General features: G+C 39.8%; 1 protein-coding gene across 4 annotated transcripts in view; it reads left to right on the top strand.

Annotated features, from left to right (window-relative positions):
* Window positions 1-1,023: 1,023 nt before the first annotated feature.
* Window positions 1,024-21,947, top strand: part of ttk (ttk protein kinase) — a 43,046-nt gene continuing 22,122 nt past the window's right edge. For 3 of the 4 annotated variants that reach the window (XM_072250148.1, XM_072250144.1, XM_072250153.1), the window contains exons 1-7: window positions 1,024-1,076; window positions 5,743-5,871; window positions 8,294-8,519; window positions 13,669-13,775; window positions 13,873-14,022; window positions 14,458-14,572; window positions 20,053-20,143. In XM_072250148.1, the coding sequence (XP_072106249.1) occupies window positions 5,745-5,871; window positions 8,294-8,519; window positions 13,669-13,775; window positions 13,873-14,022; window positions 14,458-14,572; window positions 20,053-20,143 (816 nt within the window). In that variant the 5' untranslated portion in view covers window positions 1,024-1,076; window positions 5,743-5,744. Of the gene's footprint in view, window positions 1,077-5,742; window positions 5,872-8,293; window positions 8,520-12,798; window positions 12,984-13,668; window positions 13,776-13,872; window positions 14,023-14,457; window positions 14,573-20,052; window positions 20,144-21,947 lie in introns of those variants that run through there. The other variant, XM_072250154.1, reaches the window with a different exon arrangement.

The raw sequence follows: 21,947 nt of genomic DNA, 5'->3' as shown, positions 1-21,947 counted from the left end.
AGTGGGGATGGATGTGTGGATAAGGGAGTCGCGGAGGGACCGATTCCTGCGGAAAGCAGAGAGGACTGGAGAGGGAAAGATGTGCTTAGTGGTGGGGTCCTGTTGAAGGTGGCGGAAGGTGCAGAGGATAATGTGCTTTATCTGGAGGCTGGTGGGGTAGTAGGTAAGGACAAGGGGAACTCTGTCCCTGTTGTGGTTGTGGGAGGATGGGGTGAGGGCCGAAGTGCGGGAAATGGAGGAGATGTGGGTGCCACAACAACACAGACTGCTATGAGGTTGCGACTTCTGGTTGAGACCTCCCTGAAATGAGTTTTTGCAGGGTGGGATGTCTGCATTAAAGACCCCCACCATCCAAGCTATGCCATAATCAGGCAGGAGGTACACAAGCCTTTGGTCCACACCATCAAATTCAAGATTACAAACAAGAGAAAATCCCCAGATGCTGGATATCCAAGCAACACACACAAAATGCTGGAGGAACTCAGCAGGCCAGGCAGTATCTATGGAAAAAAGTACAGTCGACGTTTCGGACCGAATTCAAGACTAATTATCGGGATCCTAATGTGGATTAGATAATTTTATTCATCACAAATATGAACTGATTCTACGAATTCACGTTCAAAGACTCCTTATGACTGTGCTCTCAGTCGTACTTTCTGTACAATTTTTTTGCACAGTGGTATGTTTGTCGGTTTATTTATGTACAGTTTTTCGTAAATTCTATTGTCTTTTGTTTTCCTGTAAATGCCTGAAAGATAATGAATACTGTATCAAGATTATATGTGGCGACACTTACGTGTTTTGTTAACGCATTTATACTCTGAACTTTGTCCTTTGAACTCTGATGTAAGTCGGCGCTGTCTGGTCCACCACCCCGCCCCACTTGTCCTCAATGCTCCCTTCACTTCGTATTGTCAGGGGCGGGTGGAACAGCCCTTCGGCAGCGAATCCGAATCGTTGCTGCGCCTCAGACCAATAGCAGGGCTCGTTGCTGAGAAGTGCGGCAATTTTGAACACGGGCGGTTGGCGGCTGGTGGCTGGCGTTGATGTTTGTTAGTAGTTTTCGGTCCTGCTCGGTAAGTGGCTGGTGTTGGCTGGGCGGCGTGGGAGTTGAAGGGATTGGGGCGGGGGCAGAATCACCGGGGTCCGTGGAGATCAGAGGGGCATGCGAATGCAGTGCGTGTCCTATATCCCCCTCCCATAACCACTGACCAAACACCATTTCTCTCCTGTTCTCATGCCCTCTTGGTATTAAACAATTATCAGTTTCCGGTTTACATTTTACCCTTTTCCCAACGCTTACCGTCCTTTAGCATGCAGCTGTGTTCCCAAGATTTGTACATGGTAGTCCCTTTCTAATTTGTTACAGCACCCTTTGATTCGTTTTATACGTGCTGGTCGTTCCTTGTTGGATTGTACTCTCCCGGAGGGTTTATTTTGTTGAAAATGCGCAGAAACCTCTGCCCTACTACCGTTAACACATCACCTGCAGCACCAGAAGATCCAACACGCTCGGCCACTCTAGCACTGTCATTAAGAATGCCTACCATTCCATCCCTCGAGCGCATTTCAGGAAAACTGACTATCTGGCTGTCGTCTTCCTACCTGCATGTAAGCAGAGACTAAAGAGCAAGGCAGAAGATGTAAATCAGCACGGAGGTGGTCACGGCGCATAGAAGAGTGCGGCTACGGGATTGTTTCGAGTTGGTGGACTGGGCCATGTTTAAGGGCTCATCAGAAGCTCTGAATGCATATGCATCTGATGTCATGGATTTTATAAAAAACACTTGTGGACCAGTGTGTCCCCACAAAATCATTCAGAGTCTTCCCCAACCAGAAGCACCAAGAGATTTGCATTCCACTGAGGGCTAGATTGGTGGCATCCAGGACTGGCAATCCAGAAAGTTATCTCACATGTGAATTGGCAATTCAGACCAAACTTGAATTACAGAAGGACGATTGACAGCTCTAGGCGGATTGGAATGCCAGCACCTCCTACAAACCAAAAGCAAGCAATGTAAATGACACAAACATGAGGAAATCTGCAGATGCTGGAATTTCAAGCAACACACATAAAAGTTGCTGGTGAACGCAGTAGGCCAGGTAGCATCTCTAGGAAGAGGTACAGTCGACGTTTCGGGCCGAGACCCTTCGTCATACGCCATACATCAGTATGCACTTCATTGACTACAGCAATGCCCCACATTCAACACTATCATTCCCTTGTAAATAATCACTAAGCTTCAAGACCTAGGGCTTGATTCCTCTGTGTGCAACTGCATCCTCAACTTCCTCACTTGCAGACCCTAGTCAGTATGGAGTGGCAACAACATCTTTTCCACAATCTCATTCTGCACAGGTCCACCAAAGGGTTACATGCTGAGTCCCCTGCTCTACTCACTTTAACCTTTGTGTGGCTAAGTACAGCTCTAATGCCTTATTTAAGTTTGGTGATAACTCCGTTGTTGGCTGAATCAAAGGTGGTGATGAATTGACACGCAGGAAGGAGATTGAAAATCTGGTCAAGTAATGCCACAATAACAACCTCTCACTCAATGTCAGCAAAACCAAAGAGCTGATTAGCAACTGCAGGAGGAAGAAGCTGGAGGTTCATGAGCTGGTCCTCATTAGGGGATTGGAGGTAAGAGGGTCAGTAACTTAAAATTCCTTAGTGTTATCATTTCAGCGAATCTGTCTTGGGACTGGCATGTAAGTGTAATTACAAAGAGGGCACAACAGCACTTCTTTCTACTTTCTTAAAAGTTTGCACAGATTTGGCATCTCATCTAAAACTTTGAGAAACATCTATAATGTACAGATGTACAGTGGAGAATATCCTAACTGGTTGCATCAAGGCCTGGTATGGAAACACCAATGCCTGCGAATGAAAGTTCACAGCAAGTGGCGGATACGGCCAAACCCTCCCCACCATTAAGCACATTTACAAGCTGCGCTGCCACAAGAAAGCAGCATCTATTATCAAAGAGCCTCACCATTTAGGCCATACACTCTTCTCACTACTATCATCAGGCAGGGCATACAGGAGCCTTAACACCCAAAACAACCAGGTTCAGGAACAGTTATTGCTCTACAACCATCAGGCTCCTGAACCAGTATGGATAACTTCATTCAGCCTCAACTCTGAACTTATTCCACAACACTAGACTCACTTTCGAGGTCTCCACAACTCATGCTCTCAGTATTATTTATTTTTTTCATTTGCACAATTTGCCTTTTGCACATGGTTTGTCGGATTTTGTGTTTAGTTTTCATAAATTTTATTGTGTTATATATTTTGCTGTAAATGGCTGCAAGAAAATGAATCTTAAGGTAGTATATGTATTTTGATAATATATTTACTTTGACCTGCTGAAGGTAGTGGTATATTTAAAAGGCATTAGGACAGGTGTATGAATAGGAAAGGTGTAGAGGGTCACCAGCTGAATGTGGGCAATTGGGGCCAGCTTAGATGAAAATCTTGTTCTGCATGAGTGAGTTGGGGCTTTTGTTTCTGTGCTGTTGGACTTGAAGATTTGGTTGCAATGAACAATGTACTTGACAGATGCTGCCTGACCCACTGAGTTCCTCCATTAGATTTTTGCTCCAGATTCCAGCATCAAAACTCTTCTGTATTGCCAATCTAGCTGGTTGGCCACATGCTTTCCAGTTATGGGGAGTTGGTGTGCCAGTTGATTTGGACTTTGGGGCTAATCACAAGGGAGATGGGTTGATTGGAATCAGGAAATCGTACAGTAGCTACCTTCTGGATTATATTCACATAGAAGTGCTCCTGTTAGTTCATACTGAGCCTAATGCTTGCCTGCTTGCTTCAGCAGCTCAGTTGTGCTGCTCTGGTGCATTAGACTCTGGGTTGAATATTTTGTTACACCATTTTGGGTGTAATTGGAGCATTTATAATGTTTCTGTTTTGTTTTTAAAAATCTGCATAACATCCATTTTCTACTTCAATGTGAATAAGACCATCTTTTCCACTTCAGCTTGGTGCAAGTTTGGAGTAATGCTGTCATGGTGGATTGGAGTCTAATCTAAGGCTACGTCCACACTAGACTGGATAATTTTGAAAACGCCGGTTTTGTGTAAAAACGACAGGCGTCCACACCAGGTGTTTTTGAAAATACCTCCGTCCACATTAAAACAGGTATTTGGGTGAATCTCTTCCAACTGGGCATGCACAGGACACATCAACAGAAAACAAGCAAAGAGGAAACGGTATACTTGGTGCGCGTTTGTCCAGTTACAGACTAGAAAAATTTAAAAAGAAATTGCCAAACGATGGACAGCTGTTGGCTCTCACGCAGGAGGACTTAAAACTGAAAAAACAAATACTGGAGCGTATGTAGGCAACCGACAGGGAGTTCACGGACAGTATGACCCGGCTGACGACGAACATTGAAAAACTGACTAACTCTGTTGCAGAGGGATTTGCAATGAAGAGGAATATGATGGCTCCCCCCACCCCCCCCAGTACTTTTCACCGCCACAATACCAGCCTCACAGCCACTACAATAGCTACACATATGGACACACAGACCCCCGGGTGGCCCCACCAACATCTTCCCCACTCTCATAGAAGGGTTACCCTGGAAACATTTCCTACAGCCATAGTCTCTTCACCGATGAAAGGGACAACAGGTTTTTTAAACCTTCGGTTACCCGGTACACACTACAACACCCAACCGGTGTTTTCAGATTTAAGCACTCTAGAGAGCGTTTTAGAAAAGCACCGTTTTTGGGGGAGGAAAACACTGTTTCAGTGTGGACAGAGGGTCAAAACAAAGAGAAAAAGCTTCGGTTACGGATTTACCCGGTCGAGTGTGGATGTAGCCTAAGGCCCTTCAATGGAATTTGTCATGCAGCAATTCATTATGTTGTATATGTTTTCTTGAATTTAACATTGCATACATCCATCTGTGTAACCCTCTTATCTCTTTATGAAATACCTCAGAGCAATGCGGCACAAGGTTTTGTTCATATAGAAGTCTTCAGGTTTCTATACTTCAAACATAATTTCAAATGTTCTTGTTCAATATTTTCTCATTACAATTGATCCATTTGGAAGTAACTTTATCCCCCAAGTTATATGAAGTAGTGTTGTGATTGTAGCCTGTGGTTTGGCTATAGTTCCAAGTGGTCTTCTGATCTATTACACGACTGGTTAAGCCCTGTTTCTGCTGAGTTTTCATCATTGAAATGTCCTCCCGTTTATGTAGCCTAATATTGAATTTTCTCCTTCCAACTTTATCAGTGGGGTTTTTAATGTTTGAATTTTCTAATTGCATTGATTTAGATACATAACTATAACTTTGCACTTAGACGGCATTGCAAGAGAGGTGCCAGTGGTAGAATTAGTTATAGTTTAAGATTTTTATTAGTTGAATCTATTGCAAACCCGATTTCATAAAGCTATGAAGTAAAGGTCCCAAAGTGGAAATTAATTCAATTATTTAATAAATTTGGTTTGGTCTGCATTTTAATTGAACGTTGGATTGAAACTATTTTCAATAAGAAGTGGAATATGTAATAACATTGAGATTTATTTTATCCTCTCAAGCAATGCCAATTTACTCGTGAGAGGCAGTATAATATGAGTTCCATACAAGTATTTTTTGAATGTGAATATTGAAGACTAAAACTTAAATATACCTTTTTGTGGGATGTTGTTTTGAAGGTAATGATAAACATATCATTGAAATATTTTAAAGCTTTTCCCTTTCCTTGTAGTAATGGAGGATGAAATTAATGATTCACGGATGCGACTTGCTCGCCTTACAAGTCTATTAGCTAACCTTCGAACAAAAAATGAGGAAGCAAACAAAACTGAAGAATTGAAATCTAATTTGGATGTTACAGGTACAGTGTATTCACTTAAGTTATGAAAGCAATAACACAATCTTTCCATGTATAGATATTTGAACATTGAGCTACAAATAAGAATAGAATGTCTTCCCCCACCCCCATACAGAAATGTAGGATCTTGTAAGCACAAAACATTCTGCAGATGTCGAAAGTCCAGTGGAACACACACAAAATATTGGAGGAACCCAGCGGGTCAGGCTGCATCTTCAAAGAGGAATAAACAGTCTCCTCATCGATGATAAAGGGTCTTGGCCCGAAATGTTCATTTCCATTGTTGGTGCCTTACCTGCTCAGTTCCTCCAGCATTTTGTAGAATAGGATTTCATACTGATTGATAGCACTAAATAGATAATGTGCTCTGATAATCCTTTATTATGATCTGAATCATAATAGAGATATGGTTAAAATTCTTCTCTATAACCCTCTATTACGAATATGCAGCCAAAGACTATTTAGAAAGTTGATAAATTAATTTATTATTTTTCACATTTTGCAAGGTACAGTGGAAAAACTTTGATTTGATTGCCATCCATACCAATCACGTCATCACATCAATACTAGGGAAGAGCAGTAATAGATGCAGAATAAAGTGTTACAGTTACAGAGAAAATGCAGGAAGGTAATATGTTTCAATCGCTTGATCTACATAAGAAATAGGAGCAGGAGTAGGCCATCCGGCCCATCGAGCCTGTCCCGCCATTCAATAAGATCATGGTTGATCTGTCCATAAATTCAGCTCCATCTACCTGCCTTTTCCTCATAACCCTTAAATCCCTTACTATGCAAAAACCTATCTAACTGTAGCTTAAATATATTTAGTGAAGAACCTTCAACTGCTTCCCTGGGCAGAGAATTCCACAGATTCACCACTCTCTGGGAAAAGCAGTTTCTCCTCAGCTCCATCCTAAATCTTCTCCCCTGAATCTTGAGGCAATGTCCCCTAGTTCTACTCTCACCTACCAATGGAAACAACTTTCCTACTTCTATCTTATCTATCCTTTTCAAAATTTTGTTTGTTTCTATAAAATCCCCTCATTCTTCTGAATTCCAGAGATTATAGTCCCAGGCAACTCAATCGCTCCTCATAGGTTAATCCCTTCATCCCTGGAATCAACCTGGTGAACCACCTCTGCACTGCCTCCAAAACCAGTATATCCTTCCTCTAGTATGGAGACCAGAACTGCACAGAGTACTCCAGGTGCGGCCTCATCAGTACCCTGTATGGTTGCAGCATGACCTCCCTGTTCTTGAATTCAATCCCTCTAGCAATGAAGGCCAACATTCCCTTTGCCTTCTTAATAACCTGTTGTACCTGCGATTCATGAACAAGCACTCCGAAGTCCCTCTGCATAATAGCATGCTGCAATCTTTCACCATTTAAATAATAATCTGCTCTTCTATTATTCCTTCCAAAGTGGATGATCTCGCATTTACCAACGTTGTTTTCCATCTTCCAGGCCTTGGCCCACTCACTTAACCTATCTCTATCCCTCTGCAGACTCTCCACATCCTCTGTACAATTTGCTTTTCCACTCAGTTTAGTGTCATCAGCAAATTTTGCTACGCTACACTCAGTCCCCTCTTCCAAATCATCAACGTAAGTGGTAAACAGCTGTGGGCCCAGCACCGACCCCTGCGGCACCCCACTCACCACTGACTGCCAACCGGAGAAACACCCATTTATACCAACTCTCTGCCTTCTATTGGTTAACCAATCCACTATCCATGCCAATACACTTCCTCCAACTCCATGCATTGTAATCTTGTTTATAAGTCTCTTGTGCGGCACCTTATCGATCGCCTTCCGGAAATCCAAGTATACAACATCCACCTGTTCCCCTCTATCCACTGCACTCGTTATGTGCTCGAAGAACTCCAGTATGTTTGTCAAACATGACCTGCCCTTTCTGAATCCATGCTGCATCTGTCTAATGGAACCACTCCTTTCTAAATGTTTTGCTATTTCTTTCTTGATGACAGCTTCAAGCATTTTCCTGACTACAGATGTTAAGCTAACTTGCCTATAGTTGCCAGTCTTTTGTCTCGAGATCAAGAATCCATTTTAGCATACAAAAACAACACATGCATTTCCAGCATATGCAGATCTTCTTGTGTTTTTTTAAAATACATTAAGTATATTATATAGACTTATAATAGTGGGATAGAAGCTTTGGTGCCTTCTGCTCAATGGGAGGGGCAAGAAGTGAGACTGTCTGGGGTAGTGGGGTCTTCAATTATCTTGACTGCTTTTCTGAGGGAGTGAGAAGTGTAGACACATAGCTGAGCAAAATAATTTCTAATTCTCTCTAGTCTTGTGATATTAAACCATCTAAATGTCAGTAGTACTTTGCTACTTAATGTTTACAGTAGGTTTACTGTCAATCTATAATAATGAAAGCCTTCTACTTTTTAATAGACCACACTGGTACAATTAGACAAATTATGGCTGATGGAAATTTTCCTGAAGACTGGCTTGCATATCTTCAGAAGGTGGGAAAGATGGGTGATCCACAAACTAATGTAAGCTTATTAAATAAGCTTATAGAGCTGTATGATGATGCAGTTGCTGCCCTACCAGTTGAGAAGCACCATGCAAATGAATGTTATGCTCGCATCTTGATCTCTTTTGCCAAGCTTAAAAGGCAAGTACTTTTTATTTTTATCTGATTTCTTTTAAATAAACTGATTTGGATACATATTTAAATTTCCTATGCCCTTCAGTCTATTTTAGTGCATTTGTTTTTTAAAAGAAGAGATTGTGGGAAGAGGAAGCATATTAAGGAACAACTATTCATTTTGTAATTTGAATTCATAAAAAATTAAGAATACAGGGACCCACACAGCAATATGGCATTTTGTGTAATGGAAATTCATCCTGTTGGAATTCATCATTCAGAAAATCTGAGTTACAGTCTAACAATTTGATCTTATGACATTTTATTTGGAAAACTAAATGTACACAAAGTTAATTTGTTTTCAACTCATTTCTTTGTGCACGCAGAAGTGATGCAGCTTCATGTCACAGAAAGATTGCAGAATGTTGGGGAAAGGTGGTTGCCTGTTCTTTCTACTGATTCATTTTGAAGGATATTCTCTTTTCATCTTGTAGATATCGCAAATATTTTTATGACCTATTTAGATTATCATTGATGTTTAAGAGACAATTATTGTTTGAATTTACTCTGTATATACATAAATTATTGATTGTTGCAATGGGAATGGATTATGGGAAAACTATCATTTGCCTATTTTTTTTACTGCTACAAGTAATTATCAAATTTCTTAACATTCTGTTTGGGTGAAATGAAGTGTGAGATTATAATTGTTTATTTGGAAGGCATGGTATGTACGATCTGTCATTCCTACTTGGGATTATGAATTTCAACTTGGGTTTGCCACTTTTTCTTGGGCTGTGTATATGCTTAATACAATTAAAGTTTACTTGCATTGTACTATCTGCATTTATGTAGCACTTTCTCCTTAGAACTTGTTCCTTTTATACTTTGCTTTTCTTGGATTTACATGGATAAATTCTGAATCATTACTTTGCTCTGTTCAGTGTCTAGTTCAGTGACAGGATGTATTTTGCAATTTATCTTATTGCTGAAGTAGGGTCATGGTCATAGAAAACTACAGTTAGAAACAGGCCTTTTGTCCCATCTAGACCATGCTAAACTAGTTATCTGCCTCGTCCCTTCAACCTGCACCCAGACTATAAGCTCTCCATACTCCTCCCATCCATATACCAAACCCAATTTCTCTTAAGTAAGAAAATTGAACCAGAGTCCACCAGATCTGCTGGCGGCTCATTCCACACTCTCACCAGTTTCCCATCATGTTTCCCCTAAACATTTCACTCCTCACCCTTGACCTGCTGTGTGACCCCTAATTCAAGTTTCATCGAACCTTATTGGAAAAAGCCTGCTTGGATTTACCCTAACTGTACTCATAGTTCTATATACCTCTATCAAATCTCTCATTCTCCTTTGCTTTGGTAATTAAAGTTTTAACCTGTTCAACCCTTCCCTATAATGCAGGTCCTCAAGTCCTGGCAAAGTCCTTGTAAGTTTTCTCTGCACTCCTTCAATCTTATTTATGTCATTCCTGTAGGTAGGTGACCAAAACTGCATACAATACTCCAGATTAGGCTTCACTAACATCTTGTACAACTTCAACATCATTAATCAATACCTGATTAATGAAAGCCAACGAGTCAAAAGCCCTCTTTAGCATCTTGTCTAGCTGTTATGCACTTTCAAGGAATTATGGATCTGTATTCCCAGGTCATCTGTTGTGCCACACTCCTCAGTGTCCTACCATTCACTGTGTAAACCCTACCCTAGTTTGTCATCCAAAAGATCAACGCCTCACTGTTGTCTGCTTTAAATTCCATGTGCTATTTTTCCAGCTGGTCCTGATCCTACTGCAAGTTTTGGCAATCTTCCTTGCTCCTCACTATGTCCTCAGTATTGGTGTCGTCTGCAAATTTGCTGATCCAGTTAACCAGATTATCATCTAGGTTTTGATATAAATGACAAACAACAATAGACCCAGCACTGATCCCTGCAGCACACCACTAATCACAGGTCTCCAGTCAGAAAGTCAACCATCTACTACCACTCTGGCTTCTCCCATGAAGTTAATGTCTAATCCAATTTACTACCTCATTCTGAATGCTAAGCGACTCAACCTTCTTGACCAACCATCCATGTGGGACCTTGTTAAAAGTCTATGTGGATGACATCCGCTGCCTTGCCTCCATTAACTTTCTGCTAACTTCTTCGAAAAACTCTACAAGATTGTTTTAGACATGACCTATGCTGTACAAAGCAACGCTGACTATCCCTAATCAGCCCCTGTGTATCGAAATATCCGTTCCCTTAGAGTATCTTCCAGTAGCCTACCCACTACTGATGTCAGGCTCATCAGCCTATAATTTCCTGGCTTATTCTTTGAGCCTTTCTCAAGCATGGAACAACCTTAGCTATCCTCCAATCCTCTGGCACCTCATCCGTGGCTAAGGACATTTTAAATACTCCCGCTAGGGCCCCTGCAATTTTTGTACTAGTTTCCCACAAGGTTCAAGGGAACACCTTGTCAGGTCCTGGGGATTTATCCATCCTAATTTGCCTCAGGACAACAAGAGCCACCTCCTCCTTCGTAAATATGGTGCATAACCTCACTGCTGTGTTGCCTCACTTCTATAGACTCTGCCATCTCCAGAGTAGATACAGATGCAAAAAACCCATACTCACCCATCTCTTTTGGATCTGTACATAGATGACCACTCTGATCTTCAAGAGGACCAATATGTCCCTTGCAATCCTTTTGCTCTTAATATATCTATAAAAGCCCTTGGGATTCTCCTTCCACCTTGTCTGCTAGAGCCTCATGCCTTTTAGCCCTTTCCTTAAGAGTGCCCTTGCATGTCTTGTACTCCTGTACCTTGTTTGCTCCTTCCTTCCTAAATCTTCTATGTACCTCCATCTTCTTAACCAGGGTCTCAATATCTCTTGAAAACCAAGGTTTCCTAAACCTGTTATCCTTGGCTTTTATTCTGACGGGAACGTATGAACTCTGCTGTCAAAATTTCACGTTTGAAGGCCTCTCACTTACCAAGCACACCTTTCCCAGATAACAACCTGTCCCGATAAACACTTGCCAGATTCTTTTTGAGACCAGTACTTCAGCTGTATTCACATGAGACATTTTACGCCTTCCATTAAGTCAAACTCATTTTGATGATGTCACTTTGGTCTCTACTCTCAGTAAAGTTTAGCTCATCTAAAACTCCAAATAACATTGCCAATCTGAGTTGTTGTTGAGATACTTTCAAGAACTCTACAACTTTATATGCTCAGTATTATTTATTTATGGTTTTATTTATTATTGGCACAATCCATCCTCTTTAGCAAATTGGTTGTTTGTCAGTTTATGTATAGTTTTAAATAAATGCTATTGTATTTTTTATTTTTCCTATAAATACCTGCAAGAAAATAAATCTCAAGGTACTATATGGTGACATATAGGTACTTTGGTAATATATTTACACTGAACACTGAGTAACACCTGAGGGGAAGAAAGTTGATATTTTGGATTTTCATTAGAAATAAAAGTTAAATAATTTTGCTAAGAACAAAAATTCTGAATTCTTCTACCACTCTGTTTTCACTCCAGACTCCAGCATCTGTACTTGTAAATCCTTATTCCCTTCCCTTTGTTGTGAACAAAACCTTTCAGTGATATTTTAAAATTCAAAAGAAAATCTTCATCGTGACAAAGATTTGTTAAGTAAATGTTGGCTAAATAGTGGAGAGCAGTGTATACTGTATAAATTCTTGACATATTACACCACTCCAAGAGTACATCCATTTCTTTATTTCCCTTCAACCATTTGTCAGTCCCAAGTTTTTTTGTTTTTAGTGGTATGAAATGTAAAATAACTGCCAGGAAGTATCAGGAGATGAAAACTGAATGCAGGGGGTGAAAGAGCAATTTGAATATGCATTCACAAAATTATTAGATTATCTACAATCATGAGGTACAATTTATGTGGGTAATATATGCATCAAAACTGATTTTTCTTTACTGTTTATATAAAACACCAATATATTTGCTTGTGATGAAAAATTAATTGTGTTTTTAAAGTAATATTAGCACTTTTCTCTATCAAAGTCTAAATGATTATGACAAATATTTAGAATGAGTACTGAATATTATAGTTCAATGATTTGGATGATGCAACTGATGGCTTTGTGGCCAAGTTTGCGTACAATATGAAGATAGTTGGAGGGGCAAGTAGCGTTGAGAAAGCAGGGAGGTTGCAGAAGGACTTGGACAGATTAGGAGAATGTGCAAGGGAGTGGCAGATAGATTGCACTGTCGGGAAGTGTACGGTCATGCACTTTGGTAGAAGGAACAAATGTGCAGATTATTTTCTAAACAGGCAGAAAGTTAAAAACTCTGAGGTACAAAGGGACTTGGGAGTCCTCATGCAGAATTCCCTAAAATTTAACTTGCAGGTTGAGTTGATGGTGAGGAAGCAAATAGAATGTTAACATCCATTTCAAGAGGACTAGAATATAAAAGCAAGGATGCAGGCACTGGTAAGGCCTCATTTGGAGTATTGTGAGCAGTTTTGGGAACCTTGTCTAAGAAAGGATGTGCTGACATTGGAAACTGTTCAGAGGAGGTTCAAGAAAATGATCTGGCCATGAAAGAGTTATAGTTATAATAGTTATAAGAGTTACAATATTTCATTGAAATCTATTTAATATTGAAAGACCTATATAGAGTGGATATGGAAAGGATGTTTCCTTATGGGGTGGGGGGGGGTGGGGAGACTAGGACCAGAGGGAACTGCCTCAGAATAGAGGACGTCTACTTAGAACCACGATGAGGAATTTCTTTAGCCAGTGGGTGGTAAATCTATGGAATTCGTTGCCACGGGCAGCTGTGGAAGCCAAGGCAGAGGTTGATAGATTCATGATTTGTCAAGGTGTGAAAGGTTATGGGGAGAAGGCGGGAGAATGGGGTTGAAGGGGAAAATGGATCAGTCAAGATGAAGTGCGGAGTTGACTCTGAGCCTAATGGCCTAATTCTTCTACTATCTCTTATGGTCTTATGAATAAGCATGAAAATCTCAATACAGAAATAGTTTGTCATCTCCTGGCAAATAATGTCCAGCAAGTTAAGAGTTGCACTCAAAGTAGAGTGAATAAATTAAGATTAACTTCCAGTTTTATTATTTCTCTATATAAGCTCTTAAAGTACTTGATTTTTCTCCCTCAGTTTTGTGGATATGGATGAAGCACAGGAGCAGTTTAACCTGGCTCGAGTCAACTGTAAGAAATTCGCTTTTGTCCATGTAGCATATGCACAATTTGAGTTGAATCGAGGTCTGTATCAATTCCCGTTTTATCACTGAAAACTTTGAAAAGCAGTGTAGTTATAGATTTGTGAAAAGTGGGCAATTAATTTATTGACATTTGACAGGCTCTGTTCGGAAGTGTAGAAGCATTCTTCAGAAAGCATTGGATACCAAAGCAAAACCACTGGAGTTATTGGAAGTAGCTTTTCAAAACCTGAATCAGGGGAAAGCACAACTTGTGTTGTGTGAAGACTGGGATAAAGAAAATATATATGGTAAGTTGTTTTGAGGCTGCAGAGGAAGTATATGCCAGAGAGCATTGAAAGAATGAGTTGTCCTCTAGTACTTTTTGGCATTTTTTTTCCTTTTGGATTCTTCGCAATGAGCCTGTAATTCATTTATCAGAATGTAGTTGCATAATTTTTATCACCACTTGATTTGAGTATTACAGGAATGTGACCAAGATCACAAGGGAGTGAGGTAGTATTTTGAAGACCTAATATATTTGCACTAATTTGGAGAGTAATTTGGAATAAATACTACTTCCATGCATGCAAGGACTGCATCCTGCTTTTATAAGGCAAAACTTGTCAGTGTGCAATTGAGCAAATGTGTTAAAAAAATTTTGTAAGCTGTTCAAGTCTCAAGTAAAGTTCCTCACTTTGTAATAGAATTTTTTTTTAACCTTAAAACTTTTTTTTTAATCTTAGTGCCTGTGATCAGCCAACAAAGTGTGTTATCAGCCAATAATGTCATGATAAATAAGGTTGGAAAAAACAGCAATTGCTCTGGAGAATTGCACTTTGAACCTGTTCCATCATTGAGGTGAATATATTTTATTTCAATTTTCAAAATTGTTTGGAATATTTTAGTGAGTATTTTGAGCTCTAGTATATACGTGGGATTTTTTTTCATCAGGGCACCCGATTAAGTGTTTTGGCCTGAAACGTCAAGTGTTTATTCATTTCCATAGCTGTATATAAATAAAGAACAAACGAACTTAAAGGAAATATTGCCTACTATTGAAACATAGTGAGAATAATAATGAAGCTGTCAAAGTTCAAAACCTAACCAAGGAGATCTAATAGTGGCACCTGGAAGTAGAATCTGGAAATTCACTGAATATTCTGAAGTTTTTTGACATTACGAAGGAGGAAGTGTTGATGGTCTTGAAGAGCATAGATCAGGATAAATCCACAGGGCCTGAACTGGCATATAGTAGGACACTTTGGGAAGCAAGGGATGAGTTTGCTGGGGATTCTAGCAGATTAGAGACCTGTAACCAGCATGTATCACAAGGGTTGGTATTGGGTTCTTCATTGTTTGTCATATACAGTGTATTAGTTTGGAAATGATTGTAGGTGGCATGATTGTAAGTTTGTAAATGACACCAAAATAGTGATATGGGCATTGAACGTTCAAGCTTGTTTAATGTCATTTCCTTTACAAGTATAAAGGAAAAGCACATAACAAACACAATAAGATAAAGAAAACAATTTTAAAAAGATGATAAATATAAATAAAGTTTATTTACATTGATTACATGTACATAGTGACTACAGTAATGTCTGTGCATACAACAACTCAGGAAATGATAAGGAAGTTGTGGTTGGGGGCGTGGAGGGGTGGGTTAGTGGGTGGAGGTGTTGAGTAGTCTTTTAAGTCTGGTGGTCCTGGCATGCTTGCTATGTAGCCTCTTCCCTGATGGGATTGGGACACAGTTCATGAGTGGGGTGGGTGGGATCCTTCATGAGATTGCTGGCCTTTCCCCAGCAGCTTTCTGTATACATGTCGATGTAGAATTAGCAGCAGAATTGGGCCATTTGGCCAATTAAGTCTGTTCTGCCATTCCATCACAGCTGATTTATTATCCCTCTCAATTCCATTCCCCTGCCTTCTCCCCATAATCTTTGATGCCCTGTTTAATTAAGAATCAATCAAACTTGGCCTTAAATAAACCCAAAGAACTGGCCTGCACAGATATCTGTAGCAATAAATTCCACAGATTGACCACCCTCTCGCTAAAGAAACTTTTCCTCATCTCTGTTCCAAATGGACGTCCCTCAGTTCTGAGGCTTTTCCCTTTGGTCCTAGACTTTCCCACTATAGGAAACATCCTTTCCACATCTACTGTATCTATATAATGTGCCTTTCAATATTTGATAGGTTTCAATGAGATACCCCCTTATTTTTCTAAACTGCAGTGAGTACAGGGCCAAAGCCACTGTACTACTTTAATGTTAACCCTTTCATTCCTGGGATAATTCTTGTGAAACACCTCTGGACCCTATCCAATGCCAGCACTACTTTTCTTAGACAAGGAGCCTAAAACTGCTCAATGCTCCAAGTGCAGTCTAACCAATACCTCATAAGGTCCTGGCGTTACACCCTTGCTTTTGTATTTTAGTCCTCTCGAAATAAATGCAAGCATTGCATTTGCCTTCCTTTCCACCAACTCAACCTGCAAGTTAACCTTTAGGGAATCCTGTACTATGACTCCCAAGTCCCTTTGCACCTCTGATATTTGAATTTTCTTCTTGTGTAGAAAATAGACCATGTACTTCTTTACATTATATTCCACTTGCCACTTCTTTGCCCATTCTCCCAATCTGTCTAAGTCCTGCAGACACCCTGGTTCCTCAACACTACCTGCCCCTCCACCTATCTTTGTATTGTTCACAAACTTGGCCACAAAGCCATCAATTTCTTCATCCAAATTTACTGACATATAATATGAAAAGAAATGGTCCCTATACCAACCCCTGTGGCACACCACTAGTCAATGGCAGCCAACCAGAATAGGCACCCTTTATTACCACCTTTGCCTCTGGCCAGTCAGCCAATCTTCTATCCATACTAATATCTTTCCCGTAAAACCTTGGGTTATTATCTTGTTAAACAGCCTCATGTGCAGCACCTTGTCAAAGGCCTTCTGAAAATCCAAATAAGCAACATCCACTGACTCTCCTTTGTCTATTCACCTGTTCTTTCCTCGAAGAATTCCAACAGATTTGTCAGGCAAGATTTCTCTTCATGGAAACCATGCTGACTTTGGCCTATTTTATCATCTGCTCCATGTAGCCCAAAACTTCATTCTTAATAATCAACTTCAACATCTTTCCAACCACTGAAGTCAGGTTAACTGCCTTATAATTTCCTTGCTTTTGTCTCCCTCAAAGAATGGAGTAAAATTTGCAATTTTCTAGTCCTGCGGAACCTTTCCAGAATCTATTGATTCTTGAAAAATCATTACTATTTCCTGTACAATCTCTTCAGCTACCTCTTTCAGAACCCTGGGATGTCGTCCATCTGGTCCAGGTGACTTTACCTTAAGACCTTCAACTTCCCAAGCTGCTTCTCCTTAGTAATAGTATCGGCACTTTACTTCTCCCTGGCATTCTCACATTCCTGGCATTCAGCTGGTGTCTTCCACAGCTACGGCTGACATAAATACTTAAGTTTGCATGTTCCTGCCAGGATTCAAGGCAAAGTTAACAGGCATAGGGAACCTTGGTTTTCAAGGGATATTGGCGATCTGGTTAAGAAAAGGAGAGAGGTGTATAGCAGGTATAGGCAAAAAGGAACAAATGAGGTACTTGAAGAGTATAGAAAATAAGAAAATACTAAAGAAGGAAATCAGGAAGGCAAAAAGAAGACATGAGGTTGCTTTGGCAGATAATGTGAAGGTAAACCCGAAGGGTTTCTACAAGTATATTAAGAGTAAAAGGATAGTAAAGGACAAAATTGGCTCCCTAGAAGATCAAAGTGGTCATCTATGTGTGGAGCCTCATGAGATGGGGGAGATCTTAAACAATTTTTTGCATCAGTATTTACTCAGGAAACTGGCATAGCGTATATGGAAGGAAGGGAAACAAGCAGCAGTGTCATGGAACATATAGAGATTAAAGAGGAGGAGGTGCTTGCTGCCTTACAGCAAATAAAGGTAGATAAATCTCCCAGGCCTGACATGATATTTCCTCGGACCTTGAGAGAGACTAGTGTAGAAATTGCAGGGGCCCTGGCAGAAATGTTTAAAATGTCCTTAGCCACGGGTATGGTGCAGGAGGATTGGAGGGTAGCTCATGTTGTTCCGTTGTTTAAAAAAGGCTCCAAAAGTAAACTAGGTAATTACAGGCCGGTGAGCCTGACATCAGTAGCAGGTAAATTATTGGTAGGTGTTCTGAGAGATTGGATATACAAGTATTTGGACAGCCATGGGCTGATTAAGGATAGTCAGCATGGCTTTGTGCCTGGTAGATCGTGTTTAACGAATCTTGTAGAGTTTTTCGAAGAGGTTACCAAGAAGACGAAGGAAAGGCTGTGGATGTTGTCTACATGGACTTTAGTAAGGCCTTTGACAAGGTCCCACATAGGAGGTTAGTTCAGAAGGTTCAAACACTAGGTATTCATGGAGAGGTTGTAAACTGGATTCGAAATTGGCTGTATGGGAGAAGACACTGGTAGTGGATGATTGCTTCTCAGACTGGAGACCTGTGACTAGTGGTGTGCCTCAAGGATCTGTGCTGGGACCATTGTTGTTTGTTGTCTATGTCAATGATCTAGATAATAATGTAAATTGGATCAGCAAGTTTACTGATGACACTAAGATTGGAGGTGTTGTGGACAGCGAGGAAGGCTTTCAAAGCTTGCAGAGGGATCTGGACCAACTGGAAAAATGGGCCAGAAAATGGCAGATGTAATTTAATGCAGACAAATGTGAAGTGTTGCATTTTGGAAGGACAAATCAAGGTAGGACATACACAGTAAATGGTAGGGCACTGAGGAGTGCAGAGGAACAAAGGGATCTGGGAGTTCAGATACATAATTCCCTGAAGGTGGCATCACAGGTAGACAGGGTTGTAAAGAAGGTTTTTGGCATCCTGGCATTCATAAATCAAAGTATTGAGTATAGGAGTTGGAATGTTATGGGGAAGTTGTATAAGACATTGATGAGGCCAAATTTGGAGTATTGTGTACAATTCTGGTCACCTAACTATAGGAAGGATATCAGTAAGATTGAAAGAGTGCAGAGAAGATTTACTAGGATGTTGTTGGGTCTTCAGGAGTTGAGTTACAGGGAAAGATTGAACAGGTTAGGACTTTATTCCTTGGAGCGTAGAAGAATGCGGAGAGATTTGATAGAGGTTTACAAAATTATGAGGGGTAAATGTGAATAGGCTCTTTCCACTTAGATTAGGAGAGATAAATATGAGAGGACATGGCTTTAGGGTGAAAGGGAAAAGATTTAGGGGGAACATTAGGGGGAACTTCTTCACTCAGAGAGTGGTGGGAGTGTGGAACAAGCTGCCATTTGACGTGGTAAGTGCGGGCTCACTCTTAAGTTTTAAGACTAAATTGGATAGGTACATGGATGGGAGAGGTCTGGAGGGTTATTGACTGGATGTAGGTCAATGGGACTAGTGGTATGATGTTTCAACACAGACTGGAAGGGCTGAATGGCCTGTTTTCTGTGCTGTAGTGTTCTATGGTTCTAAGTTTGTTTGCCATTTCTTTGTTCCCCCATTACAAACTGTCTAGTGTTATTTTCCAGTGGTCTGATAGCCACTCTTGTCTCTCTGTTACACTATATATCTGAAAAAGCTTTTTGTATCCTATCTTATATTATTAGCTAGCGTACCTTTGTATTTCACCTTTTCTCTGAACGTGTTTTTTTAATAGCCTTCTGTTGGTTTTTTTACATCATCTTCCTTTTGGTAAAACGTACAGGTTAGGGAAGTGCTGTCGAAAAAACTTTACTGTTCATTTTGTATAGGATGCACAGTACAGCTATGTTGTGGTGGGGTGAGTGAATTTAAAGGGTAGTAATTTGGGGGCCAGTCCAAGAATGTTTTTGTCTTGGATGACATTAAGTTATGAGTGTTGCAGCACATTCAAGGAAGCACATGGAGTTAACCACATTCCTGATTTAAGCCTGTTAGAGGTTAGTGTGGCTTTTGCTAGGAGGTGGAAAAGGTTAGCCCAGGATACCCAACCTTTACTGGATCATCCATAAATATGGATATTAATGGTATGGGCTTTTGAAATGTCATTGGTTAACATGTTAGACTGGTGTGTATACTGAATATTACTTACTACATCTATGACCCTACATCTGCCCATGCATGAATGTTGTCCAGGTCTTGCTGCCTGTGTTGCTAGCTGCTTCATTGTCTGAGGTGATGTGAATAGAATTGAAAAAGAAAAACTTAACATCTTGTAAAAGGTTACTGTTTCTTGTACTAAAACATTTTCTTTGAGCAAAGAATTAAGTCACAACACAGTTACTATTTTTTACATACCATTAGGACTGATGTGGGTAACCTGGCCAAAGAGAATGATGTCTCATTATTGGAGCAGAAAACAGTCAAGCAGCTGAAAAACAGTACTGGCACCAAGGTAAAAACATTCCCAAACTTCATCTAATTTCTTATTTACAATGGATTCCAGTTAATTGGGACTCATCAGGACCAGTACATTTTGCCCCAATTAAACAGCTACCCAAATGAGCAAACTTCATGGAAATACTTAAAATGGTATTTAAAAAAAAAACTACCATTCAACTGAGTAATAAATCATGTATTTAAATGAAAAACAGAACAAATTAGAATGCTATCAATATTACTACAGTACTATAAGATTGTATTTCTAACAGTTATCATATGCAATGTACAAAATCAACATTGACACTTAGCATCTATTGAGGGGAATAAGCAATCGACATTTCAGGCCAAGACCCTTCTTTAGTCCTGAATCGTTGACTGCTTATTCCTCTCTATAGATGCTGCCTGATCTTCTGATTTCCTCCAACATTTTGTGTATGTTGCTTTGGATTTCTTGCATCTGCAGACTTTCTTGTGTTTATATACATCTAGTGTCTATTGGGGACAGAATGGACTGCCTTCATAGAATACTTTCCATGATTGTATCCTCAAACTTCACTTTCATTTTAACATTCAAGATGATTGTTGATACCTTCCAATTCTTTGTAGTTGCTAACATGTTGAAATAGTGAAATTTCATTTTCACTCCTGGCCGTTTCTGGCATCTCTCAGCCTAAGTGCTAGAAACTGCTTTGAGCAAAACAGTTCTGAATTGTCTTGCTGCTTATTTCTCGCCAACTCTTACTGACAAAAATCATTGCTGTTTGAACATAAACACGCAACTAACACTATTTAAAAGCTGTTGACTCTAAGCATGGTGTAGTGTCTAACGGCCATACGATTGCATGCAACTGATGCTAGATAGAAACTTCAGTAACAGTCTCCTGCCGCAATTATGCACATAACGTCGAAAATAAATGAAGAAAATCCTGGCTATTTTCATGATTAGTTTTTGACCTTTAAGAATTAACCCAAGTAAGCGGCTGCCCCTGTTAACTGATGACCCAATTAATCAGAATTCATTGTATTTCATAACTGTCTATGACCTTAATCAAATAATTGTCACGATTTCTCCCAATTTAAATGGTTGATCTTGATAAAAATGTTTACTGATTTGTGCTCAATTGTTTTGAAAACAAACTGATAATATTTTTGGCTAGTTATTAAAGTTCTAAATATAAAAATGCTCAATGACACATTTGCCTGTGTACGTTGTTCTGCTTTTTTTTCTTAAACAACTTTTTAAAAAAAATAATTTACTTAAAGACCATACGTTTTTCAAAATCTAATTATGGACATTGGCTGGAGCAGTGATGCTGGTTGGCAGGTTTTGAACCTGGGAACAAACATGGAAATAGTTTAAAACATTTTGATCTAAATATTATATACGTTACTTTCAGTGCATCATTATTCTCTTCATACTTTTGTCGGGTGCCACTTAGGATGAATGAAAAAAATCATGATAAGTAGGGAATAAGGTAGATTATCTAAATAGCTTTAGTTGTGACAGTACATGTGCTGTATAAGTAGGTGCTTATGGTTTCATTGGATTGTGTTTCTCTCCTCCTCCACTCCTCAGTTGAACCATTCTGAAGATTTTTTGGGGGAAATTAATTTATCTTTACACCTGCTTGAGATGAATTTATTGACTTGTCCTGTTTTTTGTTCAAAGTACATTAGTTATAGAAGTATGTAGCCAATCAAGAGATTCCTCTCCTTGCAGACAGCCATGAAACAAAGAAACCCAATGGACCTCATTTAAGTAAAAGGAGACTGTTAAACACCCAGTATGCAAAAAGAAAAAAATCATGCAATTAAAA

Source organism: Mobula birostris, chromosome 2 (assembly GCF_030028105.1).
Source record: "Mobula birostris isolate sMobBir1 chromosome 2, sMobBir1.hap1, whole genome shotgun sequence".
NCBI classification, from domain to species: domain Eukaryota; kingdom Metazoa; phylum Chordata; class Chondrichthyes; order Myliobatiformes; family Myliobatidae; genus Mobula; species Mobula birostris.
Note: the sequence above shows the minus strand (reverse complement) of the source record. Positions and strands in the feature narration are given on the sequence as shown.